Source organism: Delphinapterus leucas, chromosome 14 (assembly GCF_059928025.1).
Source record: "Delphinapterus leucas isolate spDelLeu-1000000601 "Yukka" chromosome 14, BTC_Dleu_Yukka2, whole genome shotgun sequence".
Classification (NCBI taxonomy): Eukaryota; Metazoa; Chordata; class Mammalia; order Artiodactyla; family Monodontidae; genus Delphinapterus; species Delphinapterus leucas.
Window position 1 is genome coordinate 49,688,220 of NC_143142.1, and position 13,877 is coordinate 49,702,096.

Below are 13,877 nucleotides of genomic sequence, written 5' to 3' on the forward strand. Positions count from 1 at the left end.
GGTCTGATCTGAAATTCAATCTCTTAAAAATACCTTTGAGAGCACCTTATCAAATCCAGTCAACACTTCTGTGCCCTCATCTGTTTTTTGTTTGTTTTTTTGGGTGCTCCTCGCAGCATGCAGGATCTTAGTTCCCCAACCAGGGATTGAACCCATGCCCCCTGCAGTGGAAGCGTGGAGCCCTGACCACGGGACCGCCAGGGAAGTCCCATTCTCTGCCCTTATCTGATTCAAACACATCTGGCCCAAGAGACACCTCCCTCCTCTCTGATACTCACTTCTCCCCTGGGCCCAGTGAAACCACTCCCTCTTGTGATTGGCCCCATCGGGCCAAATCCTTTGCCGTCTCTTTGCAGCCTTCTTTTTTATCACTCAGCTTTTAGAGAGTTCCATCCCAGGCCTTCTCTTTCTCCTTGAGTGAGGGCATCCACACCCTCAGCTTCAATGATCACCCATGAGACAATTTCCTCCAAATCATATGTATCTCCAAGTGAAACATATACGTTCAAAGACCCACATATTCCCTTATTCAACAAATACTTAACGAACACCCACTGTGTGTGAAGCCTGGTGACCAATCATTGTCACCACTAGGATGTCCTATAGGTACTTCTCTATGTCCAAAACATGCTATGAGAATCTCTCTTCCAGAAGGACAATTCAATCTGTATTTCCCATCTTTTATTTTTTTTTTTTTTTTGTGCTACGCGGGCCTCTCACTGTTGTGGCCTCTCCCGCTGCGGAGCACAGGCTCTGGACGCACAGGCTCAGCGGCCATGGCTCATGGGCCCAGCCACTCTGTGGCATGTGGGATCTTCCCGGACCAGGGCACGAACCCGTGTCCCCTGCATCGGCAGGCGGACTCTCAACCACTGCGCCACCAGGGAAGCCCATGTATTTCCCATCTTGATGAATGATATCATTATCCCCTTGGTCACCCAAGCCACAAACTTAGGATTCACTTGAAATATCTTTCTCCTTCACTGCCCACCCTTAATCCCCATCAACATCATGCCCACATCCATTTAGTCCAACAAATCATAGCAGTTATTCCCTCTGAATATCTCAGATCTGTGCTTGCTCCTACAACCCCTTGGCTCCTGTCTAAGTTTAGGCCTTCATCCCTGTTTGATGCATTTTGATCTCCAACATGGGACTTCCTGGGTGGCGCAGTGGTTAAGAATCCACCTGCCAGCGTGGGGGACGCAGATTCGAGCCCTGATCTGGGAAGATCCCACATGCCGTGGAGCAACTAGGCCCGTGCGCCACAACTACTGAGCCTGCTCTCTAGACCCCGAGAACCACAACTACTGAGTCCACGTGACACAGCTACTGAAGCCCGTGCACCTAGAGCCCGTACTCCACAACAAGAGAAGCCACCACAGAGAGAAGTCCACGCACCGCAATGAAGAGTGGCCCCCGCTCGCTGCAGCTGGAGAGGGCCTGTGCGCAGCAAGCAACGAAGACCCAACGAAGCCAAAAATAAACAAACAAATAAATAAATACTCCAACATGTCTTCTATGCTACTGCAGCATGAGACCTTCTTGATATGCAAATTTTACCATGAATGTCCCTTACTAAAGCACTTCATGGTTCCAAAACACCTTCAGAGTGAAGGTCAAGCTTCATAGCTTGGCCACAGCCCCTCCTGCACCTGGTCCTGGCCCTGTCCTCTGCCATCGTGCATTCTGTTCTCCATCCATATTAAACAACTTGCTGTCTCCCAGGGATATCACACCCTTTCGTACCTCTGTACCTAAGTATATCTGCTTGAGAAGCCCTTTGTCTCCCCTCTACACTACCGTTCCTCTTTTAAATGACAGTAGAGCCTAGTGGAGAAGCATGTCAGCTTTGGGGCCAAGACATCCTGGACAAGTTGCTTTTGCTCTTTGAGCCTCAATTTCATCATTAGGGTCATTGTAAGAATCAAATCAGATATTTGTTGAATCAGTGAATTATGTATTCATGTAGTGCCTACTACCTGCCAGCCCTTATGCTGAGAACCAAAGATATAGCAGTGGGCAAAGCAGTGGAAGCCCCTCCCTAAGGGATCTTGTATTCTGTTTAGCACAGAGAAGGTGAACAAAAAAGGTTATCATTATTACTCACCCAAGGCTTAAGTAATAGCTCCTTGGGGAAACTCTGCAGACCTACGTCCCAGTTTCCATTCTGAATTAGGTGCTCATCTTCTACGGCTCTATATCACACTGTATGGTGCCATTATCACAGCATCATGTTGTGTCATAATTGCCAATACTTTCATCTTGCTCGTCTGCAGCTCTGAGTTCCTTGAGGACAGAGCCTGGGACTTTTCTTCTTATGTTCCCAGCTTGTAGTACACAAGAAATCCAGCTATATGTGTCAAGTGAATGAGTGAATGAACATTTCAGAGTATGCTTAACTTATTGTTTAAAAATAGCATCTACCACTAAAGACCATTTGCTATAGGCCAGAGACTATGTCAATTGCTTCAACTGTATTATGTAATTTAATCTTCACGGCAACACTATGAAACCAGTATTATTACACCTACTTCATAGATGAGGAAACTAGATCTTAGAGATGCAGAGTAACTTGCTAGGGTCACATAGCCCGCAGGTGGTGAAACCAAGCCAGGGACCCAAGTCTGCCTGATGCCAGAGCCCCAGCTTCAATCCATGATGCTTCGTAAGAGGAGCCATTTCTCCATGGGGCAGTTGGAGATGTAGGATGATGGTCTTGATATACTTTATTTTAGATACATCTGTGTACATAAGACAAACCTTAACCGACAGTCAGATGTACACGAGACATTTTAGCTTATTTGTGTGTATGTGATCTGTGCGACTCTCTTGGCCCCGCTGAGGGGGACGGGAAATGAAAGGTTTTAAAAAGTTCACAGTATTACAGCCTCTTCCAGTTTAGACTGTCTTTGGAGCGCTCAATCTCTTGCGTGAATATTCAGTCTTTTAGATGTCCTCCTCTCTCCCTGGGTTCTCTGCCTAACTGTACCAGACCACTGATTTTAGTGTGATGAGGCTGCACCTTGATTGGGGAGGAAGGTGTTGGGGAGACACTCTTTGAAAGCCATCTCTTCCCAGAGTCTCAAATGGGACTTCTGCCTCATTAGGCAGAAGAAATTCCCTTAGGCTGAGAACAAAGCCAAAACCTCTCTAACGTCTCCCTTCAGGGACCCGGAGGTGGGAGATTCTGCTTTTTCCCACTTCCACCTGCTTCTTTCCAACCTTGGGGTTGGAAAGGGTACTCTCCCCGCCCTCTTCCTGCCTGTTTGGCGTTTCTCTGTCCTAGCATCCTCCTTCCCAAAGTGGAATGTGCCTTCCCCTTCTCCCCAGGGCTAAACTGGAGAATGGCTGCCAGGTAACCTGATTTATGGGGAGAGGAATGAGAACACATCTGTTTAATATTTTCAAATTATTACCCCTGTTACCCCTGCATCTCGGAGGGTAATCACAAGTCTCTGGGGGCTCTCTGGGTCCCTTTAGAGTGGTGTGGTTCAGAGCAGTCCTGGAGGAAGACTTACAAGGCTCTTAGGTACCTCCTCCACCTGCCTCACTACCCCTCCCCTTTCAGCCCATTCGCCCAAATTCCTGGCCATAGTCCTCTTTTTCATGGGCAGCCCAGAAACAGTGGGAGTATTCTCTCCACAAAATTAGTTGGTATAACCAATGATCTATATATACATTCAAATTCTGACAAACATAGTCCCTAGGATAACACCAGTTATGTAACCTATTACTTAAATATAGGATCATGGAAAAGAAAGCTATTCAAAAAGAGCCCCAAATGAGAGAATGTATGCGGAAAACATTAAATCTTTGATTTGTAGACTGCCTTTTAACTTCAGACTGTTCCCAAAGAAAGGGGAAGCTTTTGTGAAGAGGAACAAATTAGTAAGGAAATTAACAGCCATGGGTCAAGTAACAGAAATAGTAAGAGGAAGTGTTGATCTTTGTAGCAGTAGCTACACTCTCATGCCCCTTTAGCTCACTGTGCAATGTGAGGCTTGCTGTGTATCTCTTGTACTCAGATATTTATCTGTTGTACCTTGTGAAGTCTTAGGTCAGAATTGGATCCTTATTGTATGAAAAAAAATTCTCATGTAAGTTGAGATATGGATGAAGGAATCAACTTGTGCACTGTGAATTCACTGGAGAAAGTAGAAAATAAAATTATTAAAATATAGTTCAAAAGGAGAATTCAGAATAGGAAAAAATGCCCCCTTATTTAAGATTATCATTACCATCTGGGTTGTAAACCATTTGACTCTAATTCTAGGAGCTTGATGCCAGAAATAACTTATTACCAGGGAAATATGCTGGAGAATTGTCAGGAATGACAAATTTTTTTACTTGTTTTAACATCTGTATCACAAAATGATAAAGCTGGTAAGCCATACAATGATGTGAAGGCATGAGCCTAGTACTTTCTGCTACATATATTTATTCTGTCTTTTACATTCCAATTCTCCTTCCTTTCCCACCCCACAAAGGGTCAGAGACCACTTTTGATAAGCAGAGAATCCTTCAAACTCCCTTCTTCTTTCTGAAGGAAAGCACTGGACACATCTGGAATCTGTTCAGAATTTATAATCTAATCCATACACTTTGCACAGTACTAGCAATTCTATTCACGGCTCTCTTTTCACAGTGGTCATGTTGAGAAGTACATAAAGTACTTGATTCTTACCTTGATCTATAACATTTATGAGTTCACATTAAACATAGACCACCACTGTCCAATCACATTGATAAAAGCATGTCATTTTGAAGTTCCAGTTCACTACTTCCTGGCTGTGTGACCTTGAGCATGTTGCTTAATCTCACTAGTTTACTCATCTTTAAAATAGGGATGGTAATAATAATAGTACCTGGCTCCTAGCCAATGTATTTGAAATCTCCATTGCAATGATACAGAACAGCTTGAATGTTGAGAGCCTCCAAATACTAAATTGGATGTTCACGTGTTTAATTCAAAGAAAATAAAATACATGACAAGGATTTAATTATGTGTATCAGGAGACAGTATAAGAATTTGAATTGGGAGGTCGTGTGTAATCATGATGTTCTAAAATGGTGGTTATCTTTTTTTTTTTTTTTTTAACTCTGGGGATTCTTTTGTGCAGAAAATCTCTTAATTTGCAATCTTTGATCTTCTCATTATTAACGTAGAGGTATATTGATTAGAAGGAAATGCAGCTTCCTCTTAGCTTTTCAGGTTTGGGGCTACTTTCGGGGAGGCGGCGGCTGCTGTTTGGAGAATGGGGGAGGAACCTGGAAGTTTTAACCCCTTAGTCTGATATACCTTCTAGAAGGAGGCTACCAGGTCGTCTTATATTTTTCTGAAACCAGACGGAGTTTAATTTTCATGACACAAGAACTTGGTATTGAAGGAGTTAAAGGGTCTCCCACACCCCTCTGCTTGAATCGTTCTTTTGTGTACACAGCTGCAGTGCGAGCTCGGGTTGGAAAGGAAATGGTTAGAGGAAGAGCTGGTTTTCAGACCCAGGCGAGTCTGCGAGGGGGGCCGGGGGTGGCCTGGGGTTTTACATGCCAGATGTAGGCCTGCCCGGGTGCCTGCTTGGAGCCGCTGGCGTGGTCACGCCGGGGCCCAGCGCTAATCAAGACGAGGTGATGAGTTAGCGGGTTGCTATGGGGATGGGCCGGGCCACGTGACCAGGGTGCTGCTGCCGGCGCTTTGACGTCAGCAGCCGGGAGGGCGGGCCTCGAGAGGGCGGGGCGGGATCCGAAGAGGAGAAGGGAGCTGCGAGCAGCGAGCAGGCGGCAGGCGCGGTCTGCGCGAGGAGCAGGCGAGCGGGAAGGCGAGACGCAGCCACCTTCCTCACCAGCCAGCCCACAGCGGTTTGTTTCCATCCTCGGGAGTGCGCCAATGCCCGGGCCGACCCAAACCCTGTCCCCAAATGGCGAGAACAACAACGACATCATCCAGGATAACGGGACCATCATTCCTTTCCGGAAGCACACAGTGCGCGGGGAGCGTTCCTACAGGTAATGGGGCTGGCACGGGAGCGGCGCCGGGCGGGGGACCGCGGCGGGCGGGCGCGCGGAAGTCCGCCCGTTATATAATGGAGCAGACGCTGCCCCCGGACCCGGCTGCAGACGGGCGTTTGTAAAGGCGGTTGTGATTATTTGCTATCTGTTTCCATGTGTCATGTTGGGTGTGCACGGAGGCTTCCCGATAGCAGATGGAAAGCATTTTGTGAATAGGTTTGCTGCCTGCAAGGGGTCTCCCTCCATCTCTTTCCTTCCACATTGGTTTCAAAATGCAAGCAATTTTCTCCCCCTCTCCAAAGGGAGACAGGCTGGAGCACTTCCTTTCCTCCTTCCTTTTTAGATTTTAAAGGAACCATGAGGTAGGCTGTGCCTGAAGACAGGGAACCAGGAGGACGGTGAGGAAAAGGTTTGCGCTTGCCCTGGTGTGCGTGTGTGCAGGAAAGATGGAATCCTCTAGATTAAGCTGCAGTCTGTGATGTTGAACCGCCAGATTGATGGAGCTTTGTAAGAATTCTGCTCGCTGATTGGTGCAAGGATTGACAGCAGAGGTCACGGTGTCAGACATTCACCAAAATTTTCTCCGTAGAACCCAAGGTTTATTAGAAAGAGACTGGACTGCAATGGACCTGAAAAGAACTGGGTGCCGTTATGCATTTTCTTAAGAGTTTATGGCCTCCGCATGGGTGGGGGAGCCCGCCCTTCTTATTTACAGTAGGAAGGTAATTCCTGGTATTTTGCTGAGGTCTGATTTGAGGATGGGACTGATCTTGGTCATTGTGTTGTGAGCCTTTTGATTAATGAGGCAGCCTGTACGGTTGGCATCATTTTTACATTAGCATATCTGGCAATATGTTCTAGTAGATAAGCTCATTAAAATTGTTTGCATTGTTTGATAAGGATAACAATGTAATGGAGAATGCAGCTAGAGTCTAATGCAGCTCAAGGCCAGACTTTAAGGGAGACTGATAGCTTCGCTCATATTTCCTCTGAAGTTCTTTTGTACTGGGGTAGTTATTTTTAAATGTTACCTTGATAACCGCTAACAATGCTTTTGCTTTGAGGCAGAGCACACATACCTCTGAAATGCATCCTCTCAGCGAGCAACAGGAAATAACTATTTTTTTTTAATGCCTTCATCTAAACATTCAAATGGTATTATGGGCAGACTAGTCTCTGTGTGTATAAATATTGCATATTTTAAAAATAGGGCCAAAAGTACCCCCACATCCTCTCTCTTTGACCAAAGAAATGCTATGAGCTGACTGAAAAAAAAAAAAATTATAAGCAATCTTTGCCCTGTCATCTCTGGCAGTTACATAAATAGTGGGAGTTAATTTTGGCTGTGCCCATGAGGTCACCAAAATCTCATGCCTATGGTTCCAAGTAATATGTTGACATGGCATCCTTAGAGATTCCAAGTGCTGGTTAAACCAAGCACTTAATATAAACCAAAATTGGTTAATATAAATTTGCTTAATATAAACCAAAATTGGTCCACAACCTCTGGGACTCTCCTTTTGGAGACCCATGAGACTGGAACTTTGGGTCCCTTCTCTCCTTTACTTCTCTCCACCTTTCTCTGGACATTCCAAAGCTTAAAGTAGAATTTAAAAACAAAAACTCTGAGTTGCTTTTAAACCGCACTTATTTAAACTGCTCTTATAGGTGATAAATTTGAAGCCCATATTTCTTCAGTGATTTCACCTCTGGCACTTAGGTAGCAGTTGTTTTTAAGACAGAGTTCGAATTTTACCACATGGGCCAAACGAAGGCAGTCGCCTGGTTGGGTTTTATTAGTCATATGAGCGAACTTGCAGTGGCAGTGGAAAAATCATTTGGTAGAAAGGTTAAATGCTACCTTTTGTTGATGAATTATTCCTTTAAAATAAAAATTTATTCACCTTTTAAATTCAGTCCAAGTTATTATTTCCATTTCCTGAACTATTTCCAGTTTGCTATCTGAGTCCCTGTATGGTACTTGAAATTATGTGAAAAACAAAACTGAATTTGAATAAAGATCTGACTGAGCAAAATCTTAAGTCACTAAGAGCATCATCACCTTTGTATTTAATATAATAGGAGTATTGGATGCTATAGTGAGAGATGTCATAGGTTAAATGAAGAAAGAAGACTCCAAAATTACATTTGTATTGTGTTATGTAAAGAGTGCACATGGAGACAGACACACTTGATATTTTCCTTGGTCTGTTTTTCTTTCAAAGTGGATGACCAACGTAGTATAACTACCACTTATTTTTTTGGAGGGGTGGAGGGGAAGGAAAAATGTGACACGTTTTTCTATCCAGGAAGTGTTCCATAATTATTTTGGCGTCCTGAGGCTGGAGTAATATTGCCATTTAATTGCTGAGGAAACTTGGAAGGCAATTTGAAAGCCAGAGGAGAGATTTAACCACATAAGTTTTACTTTGGCTGTAGGTTCATTTTGGCCCCCAATGATGAGGTGAGCTTGAGAGTTCTGTTGGAGTGCCATGGAGGGGCCTGAGTCAGCCGAGAGCCCTGGGAATATCACAGGGAATTCTCTTTGTGGTTCCTTTACTGACTTCTAGGTAGGGCCGCAGCAGGTTCTTCAATCTTTGGCTTTATTTTCTACCTTTTCTTATAACATATAGACTCTCTCATCACATTCTTATAAAAGTTTTTGTGAAGTTAACTTCAAATATTTAAAACAAACACCATCTTAAGAGGTATGTAAATATAAGAAGAGTGCAGTTATTACTGAAAGGGGACTCTTCCAGGTACTGCAGGACAAGAACACCCCTCACCTGGCTGGGAGCACAGGTGAGAGGAGAAGCAGACACCCAGAGAACAAGACTGTTCTTTCCGGCTCCATCTGGGGGCAAGTGGTCACTCTTCCCAGGAGGAGACATTATTGTCATAATATTTGCACGAGATTGTTTATAGATAAGGATCAAATGTGGTTCACAACCCAGATATCTTGATCCAGGTATCTCTTGGTATAAACAGAACCCATTTTTACAGACTGGACTAGAGGGGGTGGTAAATCATTATTGAAACAGAGTGTACTTCGATTAGCAGAGCAAGTTTCCTTTAGAAAATTATCCTTCCATTAGCAATTTCAATTGAAAAGAGCAAGTGCAAAAATGGCTCAGCAGAGCTGACTGGACGTGTTTCCACGGCTCATGTCTACTCCTGTGTGATCGCCTTCTCAGCCCCAGCTTCCTCATTGCATTTATGAGCGATAGAAATCCATATATTTTAAGAGCTGCCTAAAAAATAAATGTGGTGTGGGCCATCTGAGGTGACTGTTTAATTCACAGAGCGAACAAGTCGAGCTCTTGCTCTGCTGGGAGGGGCGACTCTCTATAGCTCTGTTTCATACAGATGCTCGTAGGAAATGAAATTTATTAACTGGCCCTCTGCCCACTGCATCTTTGTTTGCATACTCCAGGCTTTTAAGAATGAATGTATAAGTCCAGAGGACTGGTTCCACATGGGTGTTAGAACACGCAACTACAGTAGCATGTGTTTCTGAATACTTAAAAAATAATAATAAATTACTTGGCCCCAGGCAATGGACTGTAAAGAAAAGCACAACGAAAACTTAAGCCTAAAACATTGGCTCTGACATCCAACTTTGCCAGTTTTGAAAAATGAACTCGTGGTAGGGAAAACAAAAAGAAATAATGTGTGTGTGTGTGCACACGCATGTGCACAAAAGATAGTTGTGAAAGCGTGTTCTGTTTAATAGAAGCTATTGCAACACGCCGCACTTTAACCAGAATGTAGATTTCAGATCACATTCCCCTGAATAGCAGCTGCGACAGCAGAAGTCTCCTTCATACATCTCCATTATGTATGTATTAGTATCATCTGGGTTTACTACTGTCATAGGAGGTTTTTGAAAAAGTGGTTTTTGTCCTTTACATTTTTCTTAGTATTTTTAAAGGGTCACTTGATGCTTTGATTATTATGTGCCCAATTTTTGAACTTCTTTTCAGGGTCCTTTGTCAGGGCGTCTGCTAAGGGGATGGTCTTCCCGGTGCCCTTGGTGAGAGGCTCACCCCTGTTCAGCAGTGGTTGTCACTGGTCTTATCTCTTTACGGTGCATTATCTTAGCAGAGCAGTGGTTTGAGATGGTCCTCTGAATTTAGGAGGTTGATTTCCATACGCAGTATCTTTCCTATATATACAGAGACCTCTTGAAGCTGCAATGAATAATCCCTTAGGTCAGTGGCGGGGGAAATATCAGGACTAATCTAAATATTCCGTTTGGCTTGGAGAATTAATTTGACAAACGCTTGAGAGTCTTACCCTGGCCAAGCTCTCTGCCAGATGCGCCTTCAAGGACCTTGAGTTCTATTTCAAAGTCAGATGTGTGAGCTCTTCATTTTGTAACAGGTTTACTTTGTTGTGAATATTTGGCTTGGTCTGATAGCAAAAGTGGATTGCACTTCCTGAGCCCACAGTGACTCAAAGTAGAAAAAGACACCCTCAAGGCCAGTGTGCTGTAGGAAGCTAAGAGACATTGGTGGAGACCAACAATTTGGGTGAAAAGAGAGTGCAGGCTTTAGAATCAGAATTTTCATTGGCCTGGCGAGGCACATATTGGGCAGAAGCGGAGAGTAGGGCAGGAGCATTGGAAGGCAGGCAGGTGACCGGAACTTGAAAATAGAAAACCATTGAAAACACATTAATTGGAAGACAACATAGTAAAAACAGAGGTGCGTGCTGGAATTGATCTCCCGTTTTGCAGTGAGAGTTGAAAGGAAAATGGAATCCTCCAGTGCCCCACCCTGCAGAGCCCAGATTTCCTAGCGAATACTTAGCTTGCTCTAGTAGAGAGAACTCTCCAGCTCTAGTGTAGGTGGATGTTCCTGGCTCAAGTCATCTTTCCCTCAGTAGAACGAATCAGGGCAACTTCTTCCCATAACGGGTTTGGTACTTAGGTCAGATGGTGGCTTCTGTATTTACAGATGCCCACTTCATAGTTACCGGGCTAAAGAGATGGCTGTTGTATAGAGTTTACACTATTTTGATCCTCCCAAACTCCCCAGGCTAATTCGAATTTTACTCACTTGAACCAGGACTTATTTAAAGCGTTATCTTGTTTTTTCTAAAGGAGCGGAAGGTGGTGATAGATGCATGGGATGGTCAAGTTGATGGCGGCTTTTAGTGATGGATGCTTTTGTGTAATGTATCTAGTAAAGGAAATGTAACTAGAGCTCAGTCTTTGTCTTTTTTCTAGACCTCATTTGCTTCGGGCAGGTAAAATGTGCCAGAAGAGCCAGATTTGGGTTATGACGTGGAACAGAAGAGGAGTAGGGCAAGAGACTTGCAAATGAAGAGCAAACGTTATAGAGTGTGCATTGGCAGAAGTCTGTAAAACTTGGGATCTTGCATACAGAATTGGTCCCGAGGTTTATAGCCAGTGCTTGTAACATCATCCGTAACATGACAGTGCTCTTCCTATGAGGCACACTGTTTTATCTTTCCTAGAAGTAGTGTTTATTTTTCTTTTATAACACATTAATTCTTTGTTCTTAAGAGAGCCTACCCTGGCAAAGCCCTGAGAGGTAATTTGTCAAAAATGCCAGCGGCATTGACATCTCAGGGCGTCGTTCTTGGGTTCACAGTTCTACTTTGGTTACAAACAGTAGTCTCGCCTCATGCAAGAGCCCACCTGGTTCCGCGCAAGGTTTGCATTTGGTGCTCAGCAAATCAGGAGAAGGCGCAACCACTAACATGGGCTCCTCTTCCCCCACCCCAGTCTACTTCCATTTTGTCATTTTGGAAAGCCAAAACGTGTTTTCAGGTTATTAATAATAAAATCTTTTAAATTTCCACTCTTTAAATAATTACACAATTATTGTTGTATTAAAATTTAAGCCAGGGCTTCCCTGGTGGCACAGTGGTTGAGAGTCCGCCTGCCGATGCAGGGGACACGGGTTCGTGCCCCGGTCCGGGAAGATCCCACATGCCGCAGAGCCTGCGCGTCCGGAGCCTGTTGCTCCGCAATGGGAGAGGCCACAACAGTGAGAGGCCCGCGTATCGCAAAACAACAACAACAACAACAACAACAAAATTTAAGCGAGAATTCCGGCAGTCTAAGAATCTGTTCTTTCAGCAAACTTACGGGGTTCCTTCTGTACGCCAGGCTCCATGCCAGGCACTTGAATTCAGAGATAAATCATGCACAGCCCCTTCTTGAAAAGCCTCTAGTATTGGGGACAGCAGGCAGGAAGGCAGTGCTTGACGGAAGAAATCTGAGGTGAAGAGGTACCTCTGACCCTAAGAAAGTAATTCTGTGATTCTTGCGCTGATACTCGGCCGGGGCAAAATTACCACTCCTGTAATTTTCAGAAGCTCTTAGAAATGGCGCATGTAAATAAAAGCTATGTTTGAGTGTGTGTGTTCCCTACCACGACCTCTGTGTATAAGTTTTTATACAGCCCCAAGGCACAGGTTTGAGCATTGTTGAGTGACCTACGTGGTGGGAAGGTAGTCACTTGGGGAAAAGTAAAAGGCTTATCTCTTTTGATCCCCCAAGTTTTATATTTGTACTGACCATCACTATGTTTAAAATAGTACAGTATTCTAACTTTTATGTAAAGAAAATTTATATATTCATATTTCCTTGATGTGCATGGAGAAACTGAAGGAATATAGACTAATCGCAGTGGAACTGTACAGACCGTCCCTGGCTACCTTTCTTTGTTTAACAAAAAACCTTACGACTATGTAAATGCACTACCTAATCAATCAATGGTGTTTCATTTAACACCTTAGTAGCATTTTAAAAATTAAATGAGTTTTGATTTTTAACAGTGAGTTGTACGTGCTGAAGTGTGTTGGGAAGCATCTCAAAATATCATGGACTTGTTGAAGTCACATGGATGATATTAAAGATTTGCCTAACGCAAGTACCGCCCTTTAAAACGTCGCAAATCACAGATGAAACGTGCTCGCACAGCATCCGCCCCTTGAGGTTTCACACATAGCAATGCATAGTCCGTGTTTTGTTTCCTTTCCCCCAGAGGCCATCGGAGCGTGATCAGTATCGTTCTTTTTTTGTGATGCGGCCAGCCTACTTAGTATGCAACAGGAATCTTGCACTAACTGCAAAATAATCTTCTGTGAGGATTCTTTGTCAGTATCCGCTTTGGGTGTTTCTCTGCTCATTTATTGAGCACCTGGTGTGTGTCAGGTATTGTGCAGGGGCCCTTAAAAATGTGAGATTGCGGGTTATGGCCATTTTTTAGCCACTCTGCTGCTGTCCTCTGCCCCAAGCCCCACCTCCCGCCCCCAGCTCTGAGTCAGACTCGCCCCCTTATGGAAGTTATTGAGCAATATCTGGCCTTGATGGGACCCCCCGCGGTCGTGCTAGACACCAGCCAGGAAGCAGGCCATCTGCATTCACCAGCCCCTCCCCCGCCCGTCTGGGTGAAGGCTGAGTGGATCCCTTGGAGACTGACCAATTAAGAAGAAACAATAGGAGAGCTTTGAATACATTATCCCAGCTATAAGGACCTGCTGCTCACCGGCGGCAACCACGAAATAGAAAGCTTGCGGAGCTCGCGAGCCAAGGTCTCTGCTAGAAAAGGAGGAAGCGGAAGAGGGAGTGATCGGTGGGTGCCGTGGGGTGGAGAGGGGAGCGCAGGATGAGGGCTTCTTGGGGTGGATGTGTCAGCCCCTCCTCCTCCCCCCTGGCTTCCCATCTCTTTCTGTTTCTGGGGGCCTAGTACATCTGTCCCTCCAGTACGTATTCTCCAGGGAGAAGGAAAAAGAGATGAGAGTCATTAGCCGCCTAGGCAGGGGGCTGAGGACAGGAAGGCATGGGGACCTGTAAGTCTTTCCAACACCCCTTAGAGGGGCTGGCAACACAC

General features: G+C 44.7%; 1 protein-coding gene across 6 annotated transcripts in view; it reads left to right on the forward strand.

The window, feature by feature from the left end:
- The window catches only part of MAPRE2 (microtubule associated protein RP/EB family member 2), a 163,162-nt gene that overhangs the window by 54,938 nt on the left and 94,347 nt on the right, over positions 1-13,877 (forward strand). The window contains exon 1 of one of the 6 annotated variants that reach the window (XM_022586972.3): positions 5,734-6,006. The exons of 4 other annotated variants lie outside the window; for them this stretch is intronic. In XM_022586972.3, the coding sequence (XP_022442680.1) occupies positions 5,888-6,006 (119 nt within the window). In that variant the 5' untranslated portion in view covers positions 5,734-5,887. Of the gene's footprint in view, positions 1-5,733; positions 6,007-13,877 lie in introns of those variants that run through there. One more of the 6 variants, XM_089895068.1, reaches the window with a different exon arrangement.